The 23536-nt window shown below is 40.4% G+C and overlaps 1 protein-coding gene across 6 annotated transcripts in view; it reads left to right on the top strand.

Moving 5' to 3' along the window:
• Positions 1-23536, top strand: part of SH3KBP1 (SH3 domain containing kinase binding protein 1) — a 225486-nt gene that overhangs the window by 63730 nt on the left and 138220 nt on the right. For all 6 annotated transcript variants that reach the window (XM_085211162.1, XM_085211170.1, XM_085211146.1 and 3 more), the window contains one exon: positions 11702-11825. In XM_085211162.1, the coding sequence (XP_085067288.1) occupies positions 11702-11825 (124 nt within the window). The remainder of the gene's footprint in view (positions 1-11701; positions 11826-23536) is intronic.

Consider the following 23536-nt stretch of genomic DNA (forward strand, 5'->3'; position numbering starts at 1 on the left):
TCAACAGAATGATACCTGAACTTGAAGCTGTTTGCAGTGAAGGAGTTGAAATCCAAATAATCATGGATATCATTTAATTTCTAGAGGCTGTCAGAGTAGCAGAGAGGAGTCCTGTGTGTTCTGCCTTTTTATTGAAAAATACATAGGATTACTAGAGAATCCTCTTGTGAATTGCTTGGGGGAAAACTGCTCAGCTTTGCCTGAAAGTACTTTGTCACAAATAGAAGTTTATTGTCTTCTGCTATATGAAATTCCTCTCTTTTTTTTTTTTTTCATGAGATGTTTGTTTTTGTATTTATTATCCAGTGACTTATTTCTGAAGGCTTAGTTTTTCTGGTGCTTTGCATACACATACATTTATTTTCTACAGCAAAAAACTACTTTCAGGGTAGGCTGCTGTAGGGGAACAAAAGCTTAGTCATGTCTAATCATTTTGCCTGTCTGGAGAGTCTTATATTCAACAGAATACACACACACACACAGACAATTTGAGGACGTAGAAGTCTTGGTTAACACTGAGTTTTCCCTCAGAGTACAGCACTCATAGACCAGGAGCTTATCAACTATTTCAAAATGAAATACTTTTCTCGGTAAGTTGGTCAGCAGAAAGCACATTTTAAATGAATTAGCAATGCTTAGATAATGGTTACATATTCCTTCCACTTATTATATCTGAAACTTTTTCTCTTGATTCTTTGTTTAAATGTAAAAATAATAACCTAGGTATGAAGTACATGAAAAAATACTTAAAGACAACCTCCATATGAGTTTGTGGTTAATGAAATCTTCATTTTTCTGCTTGCTGACTTGGTCTGTGTTTGGCTGTTCAAGGTGGCAGATCAGTAAGAGTCATTCCTAGCATTCTAATCTATCTTTATTGAATGATTGCTACTATATATGAACAAGCTGCACCATTTTTTCATCCTTGAAGACTTCCATGCATCTGCTGTGTGCTTGTGATCTTTAACTCATCTTCAAGCTTTTCTTTCCTCTCAGCAGAACTATGTATTTTGTGTTTTTATTTTGCCTGCTTTATCTGTAGAGTTGTATTAGTTTTAATAGCAGTGAGCTTCATGCATACTGGCACCACACATCACTTTGGAAAGCATTATAAAATGCCTGTCACTGCTTCAAAGGAAACTTATCCAAACATAGATCATACTTTCTCATGCCATGGTTCTTGTCCATAAACAGGAATTCTGCTGAATGTGCTAGGCAGATACGCATCAGTTTTTGTCATGTGGACTTGACCATAATATGTCCTCTATGTTTTTTCTTCCTTTAATATGAGCTATTGAGTTTAAGTGGCTTTGATATCCATGACTGTTTAAAGTTTCCTGCAGGCAGAGTAAACACTAGGTTGAGAAACTGCAAAGGTGAGTTTCAGTATGATGCTTTACTTCAAAGGTAACATGCCAATCTCTTTTGCAAACATCGAGCAATTAAGGGATTGAGTAATTTGAGGTGAGGATAATGATCACCAAATCTTCTCCTCTCATCTGACATGCTTAACTGCACCTCTCCTGCAAATACCAATCACAGATCAAACTTCTTCAAGCAGTTCTAGCACTGAGAATACCTTTTCTAGTCTTGAGCAACACTCTGCTGTTCTGGATCAGTGTTCAGCAAGGTTATTTCTGCTGTTTGCATTCTTTTATACCTCTTTTTCCTTGCGTAAGTCCCAAATGCAGGACATTGTTCTCTTTGAATAGATTGACCCATCCATGTCCATTTGCTTGCTTGCCTCTTTTTCACAGCTCTAAAAGAACACACAAAGCATACAGAGGACATAGAGGGTCTACAAAGAGTTGCTTCACCCAGAGACCTCCAGCCTACTCAATCAACTAAGAGAAAATAGTCTGAAGTGTAACGGGCTTGACAGCTGCTATGTTTCTCTATGTTAGCCAGGAAACTTTTGAGACGTAATTTTTAAGGTTTGGATCAATTTTCTCAACTCTCAGGCTTCTGTGAATAGGATTCTTCACTAAATATTAAGTCTTCAGGGTTAAGTCTGTTAGCTCTGAAGAAGCATGTGACCCGCTTCTTGTAAAAGGATTTCTGTGGCTCTGGGACACTTTTTAATGGAGGTCATTAAAAATCTTGCTCTTTTCAGTTTCTTTTTTATAAGAACAGACCTATTTAGTCTTTGCATACCAGACATACTGGAAAGAGAAAAGCCACTGGAGATCAGCATATCTGCAATGTGTTGGAAGTCAGAAGGCTGTACTAGACAAAAAAGGAATTTGCAAGGGGTCTGGCTCTGTTCCAAACACACATGAGTTAACCTGTACCTGCTGCAGTGTTTGCAGGAGGCAAGGCCAGATTAAGAAGGGAAACAATTAAATAACAAATTTGGCGTTACAGCTACAAGGGTTGCAGGACTTGAGGAACATGGCTGTCAGAAGTACTGAGGAACTGCCTCTGCCATCCATACCCTCTTGAAATTGCTGGCACTCAACACTTGGAAAAACTGAAACCATAATAGTTTTCTTGTGAAGCTATGGCAGGTGTATGCCAGCAATATTTATGAGGAGACCTCTAGCCCTAAGCTGTCAGACTGCAGAAAGAAGAGTGCTAAATTCTAATATCTGATTTACAAGTCTGGCAGCGCGTGCTACTCACATGGTATGTGATTTGAATAATGATGTGTCTGCTCCTGATCTCATTAACCCTGATTTAATCCAGGATCTTATTTCATTAATGCTTGCTAACTTTCATACAACCGATTACACAAACAAACAGAACCCTAAAAATCTCGTAACACTGTAGCCATCTTTCCAGATAAATATTTTCATGAACCCTTTTTTTCCCTTGAAAATGTCAGCCTGTCTGAGGAGAGAGATTTTTTAAAATACTGATGCATCTTCTGAAATCTTGGTTGTAATTTTTTATGTACTGGAATTACACAGTGCTTGCCCTATCTGTTTAGGTTCAGCAGACTTCTCTGTAGAGCCTTTATAACACCTCTCAAGGGTCGAGGAGTTGAGTTGATCGAACAGAAAGACAGGTCTATGGAAGAACAATAACAATCAGTGTAATTTGTACAGTGGGTTTCATGGCACAATTCTTTATCCTGGAGCATAGAACTGTGTGATTAGAGAATTCTGTAGGAATTTGTATGATGTGTTCGTTGGAGAGAAAAATGGCTGTTTGGACCATCACCAGAGCTTTTTTTAAAGCGGGGCTGAAATGAAAATTGAAATATTCTGCAGCTGTATTCTGTTTTTGTGTGGCACAGTGACTATTGTTCTTTCCCCCTCCCCCTCTACCCCCAAAACATATCATTTAGAGAAGATAAATCCTTTCATAGAAAAAAGAAACTTCTACATGATTTTAAACAGAGAATGCAGGGCTCAATTGAATGAGTCGGTTAATGTTCTCATTAGAAAATCCTGCTGTTAAGGATCATCTGGTGTGTGATAGGATTCTGAACAAGGGATTTGTGCTACTTTGTCTCTCTGAATCTGTCTGTGTTACAGAGATGTTTTATCTGGTTATCCAACACATTACATTTTGTGATAATGTCTGCTATTGCTTGTTTCTAAGAATGTGTGTTGTCTCTTACTCTGTACTGGTTTATCTACTTGAGATTGTATGGTTGTAAGAAGGGGGAGAAAGAACAGAAATATAAACTTGGAAATTCATGGATTCAAGTATTATCTTGTATACCTTATCAGCTTTGCTTTACAAGTTGATATGCACAGGGCTTTTTATGCTGACAGCAGATATACAGCAAGAAATATCTATCTAAAACTGTAACCTGTAACAGCAAGCCTTTTTCATATGACCAGGTATCTGAGGTGGGGGGGCAATATTAACATGTAAACTTTTGTCATATCTCACACTGAAAGAATGAGAAATGACACTGCATATCCTAGGGCCTCAAAGATTATCAGAGGGGCTGGAGCACCTCCCCTACAAGCTGAGGGAGCTAGGCTTGTTCAGCCTGGAGAAGAGAAGGCTGCAGGGTGACCTCATTGCAGCCTTTCAGAATCTAAAGGGAGCATATAGACAGGAGGGGAGTCAACTCTTTACAAGGGTAGATAACAGCAGGACAAGGGGAAATGGTTTTAAGTTGAAGGAGGGAAGATTTAGGTTGGATGTCAGGGGGAAGTTCTTTACAGAGAGAGTGGTGAGGTGCTGGAACAGGCTGCCCAGAGAGGTTGTAGATGCCCCGTCCCTGGAGGTGTTCAAGGCCAGGTTGGATGGGGCCCTGGGCAGCCTGGTCTAGTATGAAATGGGGAGGTTGTTAGTCCTGCCTGTGGTGGGGGGTTGGAGCTTCCAGATCCTCGTGGTCCCTTCCAACGCTGGCCATCCTATGATTCTGTGAAAATAGTGATACTTTTGATATTTCAATGAAAATGGAATCTTTATGAGAATAAATGTAATTGTGTTAAAAAATGGAATTACTTGAATAACTTCTGTCCTCTGGAGCTGGACTGGAGGCACACTGGCTGGGAAGCACCCTTGTGTCTCCATGCTGTGCACACAGATACACTGAGTACACGTGTGTTTCTAAGCACATTTACACATGCATGTTTGTTTTGAGACAACTAGGCAGCTGAAACACACGCATATTGGGTTGTGTCATTGCCAAACACAGCTGAAAGACAGAAGATCCAAGCTGATGAAAGTCTGGCAGACTTTCCACTGTCGCGAAGGTTATGGAAGTGCAGGAGGAGGAAGAGGCTGCCAACTGGGAACTAGCTTGCCAAGCATCTTCCCCATGGCTGTTCTTGCTGCCACATTGCCTTGTGTGCCCTGAACCCCACTACTTACAAAGACCACAATATGTAAAACAGAAAAAATTCTCTGCCCCAGACTGAAAGCAGGGGAGGAGTGTGTGTGCTGCAGGGTTCACTGGTAGATGCTAGCAGTGTGCTTAATGGCAGTATGAAATAAGGATATCGTTTCCAGTTCACCTGCAGATTACAAAACCTGCTTCAGCTGTACAATCTCTTTTGTGCCTTGTAAGGGTACAAGGCTGCACTTGTAACCTCTGTAAGATTTCAAAAATGCAAAACTCGTATCAATTTTGCAACTCGTCTTCTTTAAGTTTCAGAATCTTTTGGTCACCATCTTCACTGTCTGATAGTGACGGGACAAGGAGGAATAGCTTTAAAGTAAGAGGGAAGATTTAAATTAGACATTAGGAAGAAATTCTTTCCCCAGAGGTTGGTGAGGCGCTGGCACAGCTTCCCAGAGAAGCTGTGGTGCCCCATCCCTGGAGGCACTCAAGGCCAGGTTGGATGGGGCCCTGGGCAGCTGAGCTGGTGGGGGGCAGCCCTGCCCATGGCGGGGATTGTGGCTAGGTGGGCCTTGAGCTCCCTTCCAGCCTAAGGCATTCTCTCATTCACAGTGCTTCACCCATGCATGGTTGGATTCTGTGTCCCCGTTTTGTTTACAGTTTCTGTTTTCTGCATCTCCTAAGTAAATAGATTTACAACAAGCTTCTGCTTTTGTACTTTTCAGCTCCCTGGGGAACCTGCATATGAAAATCCGCAAACTTAATCTCTTTCAGAGTCTTCTTTAAAGGAGTCTTATTGCAGCATTTACAAAATGCTGCTGAGTGCTTATGCACCTGGCCCATGCAGATCAGTTCTGCTTCTCTATGCTTCCTGCCAGCTGCTGTTTCTGTTAGCCAGTTGTACTTTTTCTTCCACCTGGACTGTAACATCTTGGAAATAAGCACTTGGTATTTTCCCTCCGTGGTGTGGTACTCGTAGATGCCATTTGAGTACATGATAGAGAAGACCTGGAACAGAGCATTGGGCCTGGACCACTTTGCATTACTCAGAGCGCCAGCACTGAGGTTAGGATGTGGCTTGGGGTGGCATCCAATACCCACCATAGCATGCTTATCTTATTAACTTTTTGTAGTTCTAATTACCATTTTCAGCCTTGGTTTGTGAAGTGTGTTAAGATATAATAAATTGCTTGTCCTGGTGGTAGTGCAGCTAATCATTGCTGTAAGCACTTGTAAACACCCCAAATTATAAGGAGCAGTGTATTCTTTTTAACTCCTGATGTTCTCTGATTGCATTGTGTATTTGGTACACATTTTTTAACATGTGCTTCCCACTTTATTCCTTGCTGTTTCTCATCCTCTCTTTTTTTCCCCCTTTTATTCTTTTTATCTTTTTTTTTTTTCCTGTAACTTCTGAAAGTAAATGGTAAATGAGAATATGAGCTGTCTCCTTTTGAAAAGAAGTATGATAACTGAGGCTAACAGCGTGGAACAAGGATATTGTCTTGACATGAATGGACACAGGATAAAACCTCACATTCATATAAAACCAGAGCAGAAGGATTGCATAAGGCTTGACAAACTTGAGTTTTGTTTATTATAAAATATTCACTCAGTTTTCTAAAAGCCCAAGGCTTTCTGCATATGCAAGTGCATGTCCTATCCAAAAAGATCTTTAATTATCATAAGAAAATATGAAAGATGTAACAAAGCAGTTTCAGAAAAGGAAGAATGTGCAGATTGTTTAAGAAGAGGGCATTCGGTGTGCTGCAGTGTACTCAGCACTTACGTATAGGGGAGGAAAAGAGAGATTGGAGTGTGGAAGGGCACAGTCCCCTGGGAGCTGCGCTTGGGAGGGCACCTTAACACTGCCATCTTCATCTGTGTTAAACAAGGATGTTGGTCACTGAGAATTCACCAGCAGTTGAAGCAGAAACTGGTTTTACTCTGCTTTCTCTGGCACAGCAGGCTTGCAGTTAGCGTAGCATACACTGCTTGTAATAATTAATTTGTAGGATAGACTTCTGACTGTGGGTGGATGGGCTTCACAAGTTTATTTGTACCAGGAAGAAGTAAAACAAAAGCTGGCCTATTTTTTACGTGATACAACAAGACAAAAAGGAGGGCAAGGCATGTCAGAGCTTTTATCCTTAATATGCTTTGTTCTACATACTGCTGCTGTTGGAGTGGAGAGGCTGTTTGGCCTGTAAAGCTCAGTCAACAAATAATGCTTTTCTCCATCAGGCCCTAAATCAGATAGAAATCATGTGAGCCACAGAAATAGACTTGATTTTGAAGGCAAGATGCAGAAACCAAAGAACTCATTGAGAGAGGCTTAGGAGGCTGTGGTTTACAAGTAACCCCAGAACGAGGTGGTACTAGCACAGGCAGGAGGCTCGGGGGCTTTATTTAAAGATTGTCACATGCTTGACAGGATCTGGGCAAGTGTTTGCTATAAACTAGGGGTAAGCAGACAGTGAAAGAAGAGGGAGGATATGGAATCCCGCTGTAGGGAACTGTTGCTTATCAGTTCAAGAGCATTACTTTAGTTGGTTATAAGTTTAGCTCACAGAACGATAGAATCATAGAATCATAGGAATTGGAAGGGACACTTGTAGGCCATCTAATCCAACTCCTTTGCAGTGGGCAGGAAAACCTACAGCTCAATCAGGGTGCTCAGAGCACTGCCCAGCCTGACCTTCTGTATCTTCAGGAGCAGCACCCACCACAACTTTGGGCAACCTGTGCCTGTGCATCACCACCTTCATTGTAAAAAAGCTTATATCTGATCTAAATATCCCATCTTTTTGTTAGAAACCACTTACCTTTGTCTTGTCACATGGGACCCTGCTACAGAGTCTGTCTCCTTCTTGTATATAGCTCCCCTGTAGATATTGAAAGGCTGCTCTCCAGTCTCCCTAAAGCCTTCTCTTCTCTGGCTGAACAGCCTCAGCTCTTTCAGCCTGTCCTTGTACAGCAGTTGTTACATCCCTTGGATCATTTTTGTAGCCCTCCTCTGGATGTATTCCAACAGGCCCATGTCTCTCCTGTACTGAAGTCTCCACATCTGAATGCAGCACTCCAGATGAGGCCTCACCAGCACAGAGTAGAGGGGCAAGATCACCACCCCTGACCTGCTGGCCACATTTCTTTCGATGCAACCCAGGATAGAGTAGTAATTTTGCTGTTTATAGAGTTCAAGACTTGTGCTGGATTTTAGTGCTGCCACCATGTTTCTGATTGAAAACAATTTTCATATTGATGCTAGTTCAGTTGCTGGGAAGGTTTGTTCCAGCTACATTGTTTATTTTGTAGTAAAACTATGAGAGTTTTCTCAATATTGGAATTACCTTTATATCTAAGTACATTTATAATTATTCAGTGCCTCTTAACTAGTGACAGTATCAAAGAAAATGACTTGGGAAGACTGAACATTGCAGCAGAGTTGTATTTTGAGATTTCAGTATAAATGGGTAATGGAATTTGTATACTGTTTGAAGTTGCAGAATGTTTTTTGCAGGAAATCGTGGTGGCAGTTGTCTCTTGAAGTGTAAAGCGTGGTTTCTGAGAGAGGAGATTAAAGGAAAAGCCTTCTCAAGATCTGGCATTGCACACTGAATCTTAGAGGGGTCAAAGCGCTTCTGACACTTCCATTGTCATCTTTTGATAATTTGAACGTGTTGTGCAGTTTTCCCATGGGCGGCACATGATTCTGAGTTCTTAATCCTGCTCCCATATTTGGCTTCAAGCAATGCACAGGCTGTAAAAATTCGAGTTGTGAAAGCCTCATTATTTTTCAGCTTTTAACTCTCAGTATGAATGTGTTTTGTTTTTGAGAAGTTTTGAGTGATTTTGATTAAACCTCTCACCTCCAGAATACAGAATCTCCTTGCATGCAGAAGTCGTATGTAAGTCACTTTGAAATATTGTAGTGATTTTCTTATAATTTTTCATGGCTTCCAAAAAATATGGGGAATGAATGGCTGGATGAAACATTTCATATCTGCATCAGCATAGAACAGCATTTCGTTGCACTTACTGTCATGGAAAGGGTTGCAGCAATTTCCTCAAATAACTTTGGTTGAGTTTCCCGTAAAGGTCAGAACTGTAAAAAAAATCTTGAAACTTTGATGTAGTGAAAATGGCAGAAGTTCTTGGACTTTCTTTCAGAAAGTACTTGATAACAAATATTGACTGTAACTCTTGTGACTGACATGATTCAAGAACTTACTGTAAATTAAAGGAAACCTTTTGATAGATGAGCATGAACTTCAGCGTGCCAGGCACACAGATAAGACTTTTTCCTCAAAAGGTAGTGGATGATGAAATTCTGAAACCAAAGCTAAATCTTACAAAGATGAAAAGTTACAGGTGGGCCAAAGACTTTTTTCCTTGACAACTATTATGTTCCCATTTTGTTTTTCTCCCCAGCTTGACAAGGCATGAAGACTGCTCTGTCAATGACTAACAGTTTCTGAAAATACTTAGGAAAAGAGGAAAGTTCTTAATGCCTAGATTTCCTAATAGTCATTTAATAGGATATAGATATACAGCTATTATTATGTTATATTTTGTTACCTGGTGGAGTTTTATCACAGTTAATACTGTAGTATTCTAAAGCTCACAAGCTTATTGAGATTGTCTTAATTTTTTTCTGTGATTTATAATGGTTTGGGATACAATTAGAAAAGATCTTTCTTACCAGAAAGAACTGTTTATCATGTTGGAATCACTCTAAAACCCACATACACAAGAGATGGAGACTGAATCTGTGGAGACTGCTTGTGGCATCGGATAATCTGATTTAAATTTAGTGGTTGAAATGTGAGGTTGCTTACTTCAGGAGTTCCCAAGGAATAGCCTCTGGAAAATGATCGAATAACCTGCAATTATCTTTGCTTGGGCTAGGAAAAATGCAGCATTTTGACTCATGAAGTTTATACGGGGCATTGCCTCAAAATCAAGTATAAAAGGGTACCAAAGAAGAGGTTTTGAGATACTTCCGAAGCTATTGGCCCTGTGAGAGTGTACCTGTCTATGGGCAGGCCATGCAGGGCTTTCCATGGATATTTGTCTGGTGAACGTAGTTCTGGAAAGGGTTTTCGAGGTCACTGAGTTTTGTCTGACTTGTATCATTACAAGGTGTTCTTGCTATGTGGCTTGGAGGAGATTTCAGCGTGATGTGGATGTCCTGCAGTACCTGTCCAGTCCCCATTGGCCTACTTAAGAGCATATTGGCCAATAGAGGGTGGGAGTTTTAGCTATTACTATTCTAGTATCTAACCACCCTCATGGTAAGAAAGCGTTTCTTTAACGGCTGATATGGTGGAAACCTGAAGGAGATCCATCGTGCTGTGTGGGATGATAGAGGTTGTTGCTGTACTGTGATGTAAAGGAGGGCAGCAAACGTGTAAGAGTTGAAAGACAGCTCTCAGGGTAGAAGTTTTCATTTTACTGAGGGAAGAGTCTGTCCAAAGCCGCCACCTGTCTCCAGTGTCTGTTCAATGTAGGATCTCATCAAATTTGCAAATTACACCAAATGGAGAGGGTCAGTTGATATGCTTGAAGCCAGAACTGCTGTCCAGAGGGACCCATACAGGACCCTTAAGAATCCCGGAAAGGGCAAATGCTAGCTCCTGCCCCTGGAAGATAGGAATCTCTGGATACAGACTGGGGCCTTGTGGGCTTGAGAGTAGCTCAGCTGAAAAGGGCCTGTGGATCCTGCTGGACCGGAGCCAGTCTTGTGCCTTGGCATCAAACATTGCCAGCAGTTTCCTGGGCTGCGTAACAGACCCACAACCTGCAGATTGAGAGAATTGGTATTTTCCTTTACCTGGCACGTTGCTCTACATCCAGAGAAGAGCAACCACTTTTGATTCCATCAGTACCAGAAAAAATATCTGTAGAATGGAGCAAGTTCTGCTGGGCATTATCCAGAGAGCAGACAGAAATAGAAAAGCAAGGTTCAAGCTGGGTGTAGGAAACATGTTCTTCACAATCAATCAAGCAGTGGAGCAGGTTGCTTGTGCAATTGTGCAGTTTCTGTCTTTGGAGATTTTTTAAGACCTAACTGACCAAAGCTGTGAGGAGCCTGGTCTGACCCAGGATGGCTGCCTGGCTGCCCTCCCTGCTTGGAGTTGGAGGATGGAGCAGAGAACACAAGGGTTCTCTCCTCCTGACCTAGGGCAAAGCTTGGAGCCAAAGCCTAAATTTTTTTCGTGATTTTTTTTTTTTTTTTTTTTTGGTAGTTGGTGGTTGATAGACAAATAGCCTAGCCTCTTTGATGTGACAGTTCCCTGTCCATGGGTTTACTTTCATGAAACTTTGCTCCACCACATGTTTTCTGTGTGCTGCCAAGGAGGATGATCACCTTAAAAGGCTGTCAGTTGCAAAATGTGCTAGGGTTAGCAACAGCTCTGACAACAGCTCTATATGCTTCTGCCAATTATGGAAACATTTGTCATATTTTCCTATTTAATATTTTTCTTCCTGCTATGGTTGTTGTTTCTGTGGGCTTCTTGACATAGGGGAAGCAGACTTAGCTGCCTGTGCAGAAGGAACACTGAACCACGTTCTGCCCTGTGTGTCAAATGTACAGCTAATGGATGGATAAACAGAATTTTTTTTCACTAGTCAGCTTTGGTAATCTTTAGTAATAGAACTGCAAACTGTCCTACGGTTTTCATGCCTAAATAAGGGATTAGCCTTTTTTAAGAAAAAAAAAAAATAGTATTGGTTGGAAGAGTTACTGAAAATGACTTCCATTTTGTGGCATTTCAACTCAACAAAGAATTTCAATTCTTTGGGGAAGCATTAGGATAGACGGGTGTACACATAGAAGTTATAAGAAATCATGGGAGCTTAAGATTTAGAATATTCTGTAACACGTCTTTTTTTTTTTTTTTTTACTTTCTTCTTTTTCTTCTCCCTCTCCACCTGCCTTTCCTCATGCAGGAAATAAAGAAGGACATGAAGAAGGAAAATACTGCCAACAAACCACCAGAGAAGCCTGTAAATGAAATTTGCAATGGAAGCTCTTTACTGTTGTCTGAGACAATTATTAGAACCAACAGAAAAGGTAAAGTATATGGAACCTTACATGCAGAATTGCAATCAGACCTTTAAAAGAATGAAATATAACCTTTCCTTGTTTATAGAACTAAAGCTAAAGTTTATTTAAGTGTAAAGGCAGAGCAAGAATATTAAAATTTTCTCATTCTCCTCTAGAATGGCATACAGATGCATGTATTATGTCCAGTATTTCCACATTAATTTTTACAGACATCCTGTTCTTCTTAACAGGAATCCCTCCTAGATAAATTTAATTAAGGAAAGCTATATGAACAGATTACTAAAGCTTATTAAAGTAATGAACTGACAGCTTGCATATGTGAAGCTTTTTGCATAGTTATGTCATTCAGGTTATGTCATATTCAGGTATTCGTGTTTTATCTGGGACAGAGAATGTTAAAAAAAAAAACCAAAAACAACGTGGAAAATGGAAAGCTTAACACATTAGTTTCCTGGGGATTGTCCACCACTGTCTTGTATTTCAGATTGCACTGTGTGCTCTCTATGCCTGGCTTGAATACCATGGCAGATTCCTATATATGCTTTTGAATTGTTTAAGGGAAAGCCTCCAAATCTTCTGTCTCTTTCACTAGCTCCCACTTCCGCTCTCGGAATGTCAACAAAACAAAAAGTTGGCGATATAACAGATAAGGAGATGGATTTTTCTTTAGGTTATATTTATGCCTCAGATTATTTGCAGGAAAACAGCTGTCTACATGCAAGAGGTGGCCTGTATTTTTCCCAGGACAGTTTCTTGCTTACTGTCTTATACAGGCTAATCTGCTGTCGTTAATCATTGCCATAATGCAGTTTCCATTTTGGCGTGCCTTCTGTACTGTTACGGCTATGCAGATGGAAATTTTCTCTTACATATGAGTGAAGATTGTACTGTATGAGCTGGCGGGTTGACTTGAGGTCTTAGATCTTAAGGTTTGCAAGTGCAAGTGAGGAAGATTTAATAATTTCTGCAAAGTATATGGCTTCCTTTAAAATGTAAGGGGGATTAATCTTTACCATTTTTGCTAGGAATAATGTCACCTTAAAAAAAAATTGGAAATAAATCTCAGAAAGCCTTGTCTTTTGTGTTTGAAATGTTATCCTGAATCTGGAGACACATCCAAAATTCCTGCTTTGGGTCAGAGTTTCTTCAAACAACAGAAGAATTAAATTACCAAGAGTGATTCTTTTTCATGGCTGCTATACAGAACCATATGAGTGGTTGTGAAATTGTCTAGGGATTAAGCCTGTTCCATATTGCTTCAGCTGTTATTTGGAGAAGGCTAATAGCTGTGGCAGATGCAGAGATTTGGTACAGTCACAAGGGGATAACTCCAAATCTGAAAAGAAGAATAAAGGCTTTCTCCTCCTTCTTCTTTCCTCTAATTCAGAAACACTGAAAGATTCAGAAGATAAAGGAGGTTCTCTTTTTCTGTTTTTGGCTGGAGAAGACAAACTTCATATTTATTTATAGACAACCAAGGAAAGACACATTGAGGTCTGTAGCTTGAGGAAGGGGTTTAGATGTAGAAATTAGCAGATCTCATATTAGGATTATACCGCACTGAATTTCATTAGTGGAGACTGCACTTTTCATGGCTACCTCTACGTAGTGTTGAGGTTGATAAATGTATTGACTGCTTCTCTGTGGCTGTTTCCATTGCTGCCAAGCAGACAGTTACAGTGTGCCATAATCTACTCTAGCATCATGGCTAAGGATGCACCGAACATAACAAGACCAAAAGAACTTATCTTTTTTTCTGGGGTCAGTTTGAGCATGGTGCTACAGCCAGCTTGTTCAAGTGAGTACAGATACACAAGTAGCTATTGTTGTGTCCAGTAATCAAGAGTTTTCTAAGAGCTATAGGGCATATCTCCTTGTTGAGAGAGTTGTAATACATTGCTGAAGAGGGAGCCCTAAAGAATCCCGCAGGGATTCTTTTCTTCAAATGTCTGTGTACTGTGCTTTTTATTAAGCCCTATCTCAATCTGTTTATTGATCACAGAATCTGAACTGAGCTGACCTGAAAAAGAGGTGGTATTTTTTTTTTTGGTTGTTGTTAATAGGAAACAAAGAAGGGACAAATGTATCTTCTGCAGTCCTTTGGCTCAAAATAGTGGCAGGAAATGCAGTCACTTGATCATCACAGAGCTCAGGAAATGGAGGAGAAGACAGAAGAAGCAGTTTTATTTCTTTCGGAAGACTGGAAAAGTTAAGGAGCTCTGTGTGGTTGTTAGTCCATGCAGGTGCACAGGAGATGCATTGGAGCAGATGATATCAAGAGATAATCGGGCTCTGGAGAAGAGATGGTCACAACACGAGTGTAGAGCATCTGTGCAGATCCCATCAAAGTCTTCCTACTAACTTGTGCTGTCCCAGAAATAGGAAATCCAGCAGGTCTGCTCTCAGGGAACTTGTGGAGTTACCTCCAAGGACAGAGATGTTCAGGAAACACAGAGATGTGGCACTGAGTGACATGGCTCAGTAGACATGGTGGGGATGGTTTGAGGGTTGGACTAGATGATCTTAGAGATCTCTTCCAACTTTACTGGTTCTATGATCTAAATATCTGTAGCTACTGTTCAGCAGTGAAAGTAGCAGTCAGTCTGATTTATTTGCTTGGGCAATGTAATTTTGCTGTTTGGAATTTCAGAGCAGATCCGGTAGTGGTAGGAATGAAGTATCACATCAGTGTCAGACACATCAGTGTCTGCTACCAAGATGATGAGAAGTGCTTTTGTGTGGCTGTGGTGTTACATTGCATAGTTTTGCTGTTTAAGTTGTTTGGCCTTAAATACGTGGCAGCACTTCAGCAGGCATTTAGAGCAGAAGAATCTTGGCCTCTTGGGCTGTTGGCTTGTGGAGAGTTTTTCCTTGAGAAATATTGACAAGTGTCCAGCAGTGGTATTCAAGGAAAACAGCTAATTATTTGTAAGAAACATCTGAGTAGCTAGAGGAAAAGAGTGGATTTCTGAATAAAAATGATATTATGAATCCAGCTTTGTATCTTGTTTCTTGATGTTAGTTGTTGCTAAGCGTCAGGGATTCTTATGATAAAATCAGTGTAAAGACGAAGCGCTTCTAATAAGTCATGGACATTGCTTTTGTGGGTTACTGATGTATTCTAGGAAAAAAATCAGGTTGGCTTAATGCCACGAGTAGTAGCCAAGTGTGTTAGTACTTCTGTTACATACTGAAGGTGGCAGCTGGTTGTGGTATTGCTAATGATTGGTCACCAGCTATCAGTTACTCAGCTTTTTGTTAAAGATGGAGATAAGATGGAAGGATTTGATTTTGTCTGCTTTTCACTGAGAAAAGTGAAAACAGAACATTTCTCATTGTTTAATGTTTCTCAGTGACTGCATATACTATTGATCTAATAGAATTGTACAGTAGAAATGACTGTTGTGGTCATCAATACAGCTAATGTGTATTGATGTTTTTTTTTTCAGATAGGCAGCTTTATTTTCTGATTAATTCATAGAATCATAGAATGGCCTGCGTAGAAAAGAACCACAATGATCATCCAGTTTCAACCCCCCTGCTGTATGCAGGGTTGCCAACCAGCAGACCAGGCTGCCCAGAGCCACATCCAGCCTGGCCTTGAATGCCTCCAGGGATGGGGCATCCACAACCTCCTTGGGCAACCTGTTCCAGTGTGTCACCACCCTCTGAGTGAAAAAATTCCTCCTAATATCTAACCTAAACCTCCCCTGTCTCAGTTTAAAACCATTCCCCCTTGTCCTATCACTACCCACCCTTTTAAACAGTCATACCCCCTCCTGTTTATAAGCTCCCTTCAAGTACTTGAAGGCCACAGTGAGGTCTCCCTGGAGCCTTCTCTTTTCCAAGCTAAACAATTCCAGTTCCCTCAACCTTTCCTTTTTTTCCCTTTTTTAATTGCAGTAGCGTATCTAAAATTACTTGTGACTTCCAGATATTTCAGGTATCTCTTGTTCAGGCCAACTTTTTGCAGTACCTGAGTAATACGTGCCTTGGTTATGTTGCAATCTGATATGATCATGTATGGTGGTGATAATCATTAACATCTGGAAAACAGAACATCTTCATATAGCATTCCAATGTGTTTGTACTCGATATCTGAAAAGCTCAAAAAAGAACTATTTGAGATGTCCTTTTGCTTCCCCTGACAATTCTAGGCTAGTTTTAATGGTTACTTCAGGTGCTGCTCTATCAATCTCCATCTAAGGAAAAAGGCCGTGGCACTGAATGACTTGTCTGGAACTGCCTGAATGTCAGCTGTGCTTTTCTTACATATACTATGCCAGAACCTGAGAAGGATCACTCATTTTCTTCTTCCTGAAGTTCATATAACTGGTGTGGGTCTTTTATGGGTATCCTTTCACTGCTCCATAATTTTTTCATACAGAACTATTGCTCTTAATCTTCTGTAAAATTGAATTAAAAAAAAAAAAAAAGTTTATATCCTTGGATTTAGTTAGAATTGACATTTTTGTACCCTGCTACTAACAGATTGGGAAAGCTTTTTGTTTTCCCTGAGAGCGTTTTTAGATTGATGAAGGAAAACATAAGTAAAATTACTGCTATTGTTAGTGTTATTCAATATCATAAGAATATTAGTCATATCTTGGAACAGGAAAACACTGGAAGATATCTCTTCTCTTTAATTCTTTTTCCATCATGATGAAATTCCCTCTTTCCAAGTGAGCTTTTGAAATCCAAAAACAGATCCCAAATTGTGCCACGATTTCAGATCTGCATAAATTCTGTAAGATCTTCATTCATCTATAAAAGCATGTAATGGAAGCTTGCATTTGATGAGCTTAACTGTTAAACAACTATGGGTTATTTTATGGTAGTTTTGTTCCAATTTTTAAGTGTTCTCTGTGCGTGTACTGCGTTATCTTGTGTATCTGGGCATAATAGATTTGGCCTATACGTAGGTCATGTTGCAGAACTGGCACTGATAGGCAGTATTTTGTATGCAAACTAAGAACAATTGTTAAACAAGTAAAAAAATATTTAAGGAAAAGATACATAGCCTTGCCACGTATATTTGTTCTATACAAACGGTAAATGCAGTCAGCACTGAGGTTATTCAAGCCAGAAAATCTGGAGCAGCTCATCATGTGTTACATGTTCTTCATCAGAGCCAAACACTGAAAGCAACAAAATTCTTTTTCTCTTTCTCTTGAGAATTAGTTATTTTTACTTTCCACTCTACATTTAAATAATAAAGAGAATTTCCATCCTATCCTGAATAGGGGAATTTGTTGAAAGTAACTTTGACAATATGATAGGTTTATGTTATGAACAAATAACAACTGCCTTTTGTATGGAAAACTGTGATTTAAGTCTTTTTTTCATAAATTTGAGAAATGGGAAAAGCATTTTACAAGAAAAATGCTTCATTTTATGATAGGGATAACACACATACTAAAAAGACAAACTGACAGTCTCAGAGTTTTATATCTTTTAAGTGATGCATGCAAGCTATTAATCTGGTTATCTTCTTCAACAAAAAGGCAAACCTCAAAATTTCTGTCATAAAATCTTTTATTACTAAACCTAGAGCAAACAACTGCCTTTGTCACATGCCAGTCATGTTTGATGAAGTATCTGACCCTCAGTATGCTCAGCTTTGGCTTTTCTTTCAAACACAGGAAGGTAGAAGGCATTAATCTGTCTTTTGATTGGATTATCTTTCTGCTGTTTATGTGTTACAGATGTGCAGACTGTGGTGTTCCCTTGCAAATACTTCCAACTTCAGAGAAATTATAATAAGCATGAGAAAAAAATTCCTTTTAGTTTTTAGGATTAGCTAATTGGTGCATAATCAGCTTGTACAACTCTCCACAAGAACATACTTCTCAGCCAGTTAAGGTTAAAATACGCACACAACATATGACATAAACCGAAAATGAGACATAAAAAAATGTCACAGGAAATTCAACTTTAGCAAAATAATTTTTCTTTGTGTTTAAATACCATATTTGTATACCACATTTCCTTTAAAAGTATTGTTTCTTGAAAATAAATATGTGGATAATCTTTAGCCTCAGGTAAGCAGTTCGACATAGAAGGGCACCACTTTCAGTTTAGAGAGGCAGGAAAAGACAAGAGATTTTGTTGAGCATAGAGATGGCAGACAGGAAGAAACTTTGTTCTTAAGTATGCCTGTGTGAGATCTTTGTCAGATTGATGCATTCGTTGTGGAGGAAGGTGAAGAAGGCTCCATTGCATTTTCCCAGAGGAAAAATCTCTACTTGTTCCCTTTCACCTATTGAAAAATGGTATTACTATAAGAAGATAATGAGACTCGGGGTGTTCTGTTCACATTATTTAATGTGCAACCTGTAGATGATACATGGGAAAACAATGAAGCTCTCCAGCATTTTAGTTTGAGGATGCTTTTGACATAAATAATCCTCAGTAGTGAAACTGAGGGGTCACAATGTGTGTGGAATACAGCTAGTTTTGGGGCTGATGAATCAGATGTGTTCAGCTGAAGGATAGTTGTCTAATGCGTGAGTATCATGGTACCTTTGGATTCAATATCCTTTTGTATAAATACATTTATGTAGCATGCAAAATCATGAAATTGTGCAATTTAAAATGATTGTATTGTTTGTCTTAAAATTATTTCGGGGTTTCTTTCCGTAGTTCTGTCTATACTGTGAAATCTGCCTAAAATAGGCTTGTCTTGCTGTGCAAGGATAGGCATTACCTCTGTTACAAATTTGAGATGAGTCTGTTGACTTTTTTTTGTTTTGTCTGGAAGAAAGATCTTAACAGTGTCTACTTAGAACAGGTGCTTGCTTGTTCTTTTCAAGCAGATCTTGTTTCCAACTCCTATTTAAATAATGTCTTAATGTATTCAAAATATAAACTTTTTTTTCTGTGTTCTGGTCATCTGCCATCCTGGTTTTCAGTTAGTCTCATTACATATCTAGATTCCGATCACTTATTCCAGTGAGATCATTTACTTTCTTGTAATTTCATACTCCGTATCCCGTCTTATTTTCCCCTTAGTACCTACCCTTTCTTTTCAGCTGCTTCTTCCCAGTTCTCTGCACAATGCACAGCTGCTGTCCCTGAGGCCACTGGCATGGGACCATAGTTAGTATCCTGAGGCTTTGTGCAGGAACAGCCTGTGGAAGTCAGTTTAAAAATGATTTGAATTGGAATTCCAAGTTAATACTATTCTCTGGATACTCTGACTTAGATGACAGTCTTTTTGCATATCATGTGTTTAGCTCTGACAATCTCATTTATGGACCATGCTGCAGAAACATAAAATGCACTCACTACATCAAGGAGCTTACTATATATACATGTGTGTTTATGTATATCTATGAAACAAAGTAACAGACAACTTAAAAAACCTAAAAAGACAAGGGAAAATGCTTTTTTGGATGATTGCTAGCAGTCTAATTTTTTAGATTTCTTGCAGATACAGTACACTTGTTTTAATGAAAGATTTAAATCTGGATCTACATCTGCAGAATAGGAGAGTGTTATGAAGAGAATCATTATGATATTGGAAATTTTACAGATGGTGGTGTGTACTGACATTGAAGACAAAGAGGAGGCAGATGACCCTTTCATACAGAGTCTGAAGAGACTTAAAGGATTGAGTTATAGGATCAGTGATCAGGACTATAAGCAGCTTACAGGTGAAGCAGAGGTGGTTATGGAAGTAGGTAAGGACATTTGTTAGGTTTGTTTTTTTAAAAAAATATGTATTTTTTACCAATGGGAAAGCAGAATTAAGTGAATTCTTAAGGAAGAAATCAAGAGAGAAGAGATGAAGTTATGAATAGAGCTAACAAGGGTAGCTGAAAGAACTGAAAGAAAGAAGAGAAGAAATGGTAGAGATTCTTCTAGTAATCTACACAGGAAGGATGTAGGTATCTGTCTGAGCTTCTCATGTTAAACTCCCTGTATATGGCCAATGGAGAAAAACAGGCTGTGCTCTCATCCAGTATTGTGCCAAAGTTGTCATATCCTGTAAATGACTGTCCTTTGACTATGAGGAGAATATAGTATATAGTGCCCATAAGGGAGTGCTATAAGCTGAATAACCCACCCCTGTGTTTGTGTCCATGACAAGGTGAGCATGAGAAAAGTCTCAAAGTAGTTCTGCAGCTTCCTCTTAAAAGGCATTGCTTGGAGAAAGAATGAGAGAAACATGGAAAGTGAACTCTGGGGACAAGCTGGGATTGCTGGAGCGCGATTCAGGTAGCTTGAGGATAAAGATTTAGCTAAAAGTGTGATAGACCTGAAGGAGGGTAAATAAATCTGTAGAGTAGTTCAGACTAATAGCAGAATTTTTCTGCAGCGTCCTCTAAAAAACATGAGTAGAAAGAGAAGACAGTGAGATGGCTAAGTGGATCTTAGGATGATGAAAAACAGACTTCTATGTACAAGAACAAAATCAGTCGGGAAGATACCAGTTCATTGTGTGTGTGGAAGAATGCTGGGGTATGAGTAAAATGTGTTTTAGTTTGCACACTTCTATATTAGATGCATGATGATATCTTCACTAAATTTTCAAACTATCAGCAGAGAGTTGCCTGTCCTGGCAAAATATCTTCTCTTGCAGTATCTTCTAAACTTAGCAGGTTTCTGTAGCTGTTGATCATACTGTGTATAACTGAAGATCTGAATGGCCAGTCTGTAGGCATCTGTTTTACTGAGTTATAGCAGAGGCAATGTCTGGATCGTCCAAGGGGTGCTAAATACATTAGCAAGTTCAGGTGCAAACTGTTTTGCTATCAACAGTTCCCACAAAATCTTTTTTAACTCAAGCCAAATGCAATAAAATAAATAGTACTAAATGCTGGATCCTTCCCTGTTAAGGTAACAACAGCAGCAATAAGAAGTCTGAGGCTTCCTCTTGTCTTAAGTTTTCCTATCACAAAAATGGCTTTTTTTCTCAAGCTTCTGTAGAAAAGCATCTCCTTGCAGCTAGCAGTTCCTTCCTGATTGCTGCTATAGGAGGTCCTTGGCCTCTCAGGACTCAGCTGCCTTGGAGCTCTGTCCTTGACCTGCAGCCCTGCTCTCAGCAGTTCAAGTCCCTTTCCTTCAGTCTTTCATCTAGAAGTAGTGCTACTTTCATGGCTAACTTGGTTTGGAAATGTACAGGCTCACCTTTCTCCCCGCTTCTCTTTCAGTGATTGAGAAACGGCAGATGAGCAGAGTGGCTCGTGTGAAACCGAGCCGTAGAGTGAGTCACTTGGGGGGAAAAGGGGAGGTCACTGTACACTCCCCAGTGACTAGCTAGGACCATCTGCACCTCATAGCTGTGATAGAAGAGAGTCAGACTTTCTGTTACGTGCTAGAGAAGATGAAAAAAAGGAACAATGCAGACATGCTCATGAAAAACATAAAAAATAACCCTATCTGGAATTAAAATTTGGGGTCGATAGAGTGTACTTTACTGTAAATCAAATACCTTTTTCACGAGCTCTGAAGCTTTGCTGTTGTGCTTTGAACTGGTTCAAGGATGCCTGTCTTTCCTGGAAATAATATTAATGAATTTGTGGCTGCTAAGTTAAATATACTCATCTAAGTGTGCTCTTACTTTGACAGTCAGATCTGTAGCTCAGTACCATTTCACTTTGCTTCTTGGATCATAGCTGAGGTGGTGCTGTGTTGCTTATTGTCACCGGTTAACGGGCTGGTTCGGCCCGGTTCCGTGACTAGAAGGGCGGAGGGATCCGCGGATCCGCGCCCCCGGAAAAAAAAAAAAAAAGAAAATAAGGGACCCCGAAATAATTGAAAACAGTGGCAACAATCTGAGGTAAAACAAAGTAATTTACTAAATATGGTATCAACAGAATTTTATAAGGAGAGAGAATGTGAAATTGATGGTGGATCGGCCTTACCACAACGCTGAGATGAGAAGCGCAGGCAGAGAAGCGCAGGCGAGAAGCGCAGGCAGAGAAGCGCAAGCGAAGCAGCGCAGACAGAGAAGCGCAAGCGAAGCAGCGCAGGCAGAGAAGAGAGCATCAGGTGACCTTGCCGGGAGTTATATCTCCTCGCTGACCGCAAAGCCCCCTGGGGAAACGTAGCTGCTCTTCTCCGCTGGACAGGCACCCGGAACTTGAGCATCAGCAGTCAAACCCCCAGTGCATTGCATGATGTTATGATGTGGAATACCGATAATGAAAAATCATGAAACCATGACATTCCACCCCTTATTCCACATCACTACATCATGCTTAATATAGACAAACAAAATATAAACACACGCACTAGGAATTACTGACTGCACTCCCTCAACATCAAGTTCCCTTGCGGTACACATTGAACATCCCCGTTTTCCTGCATCACCCACCAAGTGGACCCAGGTCCCTGGGCAAAAACAGTTCCACGAAGAGGTTTGTCCTTCTCAGAGGCTGGAATAACCCAAACTGCCTTTCCCAACATATTCTTTACATGTACAACAGGGACTTTATCTCCCTCTACGGTATGTAGGGAGCTGGACTGGGTTGGACCACCACGATTGATAGATCCTCTGGTATTGACTAACCAGGTGGCTTCTGCCAAATGCTTCTCCCAGTGCTTAAATGTACCGCCTCCCATTGCTTTCAGCATAGTTTTTAACAACCCATTGTATCGTTCAATCTTACCTGAGGCCGGTGCATGGTAGGGAATATGGTAAATCCACTCAATACCATGACCTTTAGCCCAGGTACCTACAAGAGAATTTTTAAAATGAGTCCCATTATCTGACTCAATTCTTTCTGGGGTACCATGTCGCCACAGGACTTGTGTCTCAAGACCTAGTATGGTATTTCGGGCGGTAGCGTGGGGTACTGCATAGGTTTCAAGCCACCCAGTTGTTGCCTCCACCATGGTGAGCACATAACGCTTACCATTACGAGATCGTGGCAAGGTGATATAATCAACCTGCCATGCCTCCCCATATTTGTACTTTTGCCATCGCCCTTCCTCCCAGAGAGGTTTCATTCTCTTGGCTTGTTTAATTGTGGCACACGTGTCACAGTCGTGAATGATTTGCGCAATAGCATCCATAGTTAAATCCACCCCTCGGTCTCTAGCCCACTTATATGTCGCATCTCTCCCTTGATGGCCTGAGGTCTCATGGGCCCATCGGGCTAGAAATAATTCACCCTTGTTCTGCCAGTCCAGATCTATTTGGGCCACCTCAATTCTGGCAGCTCTGTCTACCTGATGGTTATTTTGCTGCTCTTCAGTAGCCCTATTCTTGGGCACATGGGCATCTACGTGACGCACCTTTATAACCATATTCTTTATTCGGGCAGCAATATCTTTCCACAGGTCAGCAGCCCAAATAGGTTTACCCTTTCTTTGCCAGTTGTTTTGCTCCCACTGCTGTAACCACCCCCATAGAGCATTTGCCACCATCCACGAGTCAGTGTAAACATAAAGCATTGGCCACCTCTCCCGTTCAGCAACATCCAAGGCCAGTTGGACAGCCTTTACCTCTGCAAATTGGCTCGATTCTCCTTTTCCTTCAGTGGCCTCTGCAACTTGTCGTGTGGGGCTCCACACAGCGGCTTTCCATCTGCGGTGTTTCCCCACAATACAACACGATCCATCTGTGAATAGGGCATATGTCTTCTCATTTTCGGGTAGTTCATTATATGGTGGGGCCTCTTTAGCACGTGATATCTCTTCTGCTGGCGGTGTTCCAAACTTTTTGCCTTCAGGCCAGTCCATGATCACCTCTAGGATTCCTGGACGGT

Source organism: Meleagris gallopavo, chromosome 1 (genome assembly GCF_905368555.1).
Source record: "Meleagris gallopavo chromosome 1, MGAL_WU_HG_1.1, whole genome shotgun sequence".
Classification (NCBI taxonomy): Eukaryota; Metazoa; Chordata; class Aves; order Galliformes; family Phasianidae; genus Meleagris; species Meleagris gallopavo.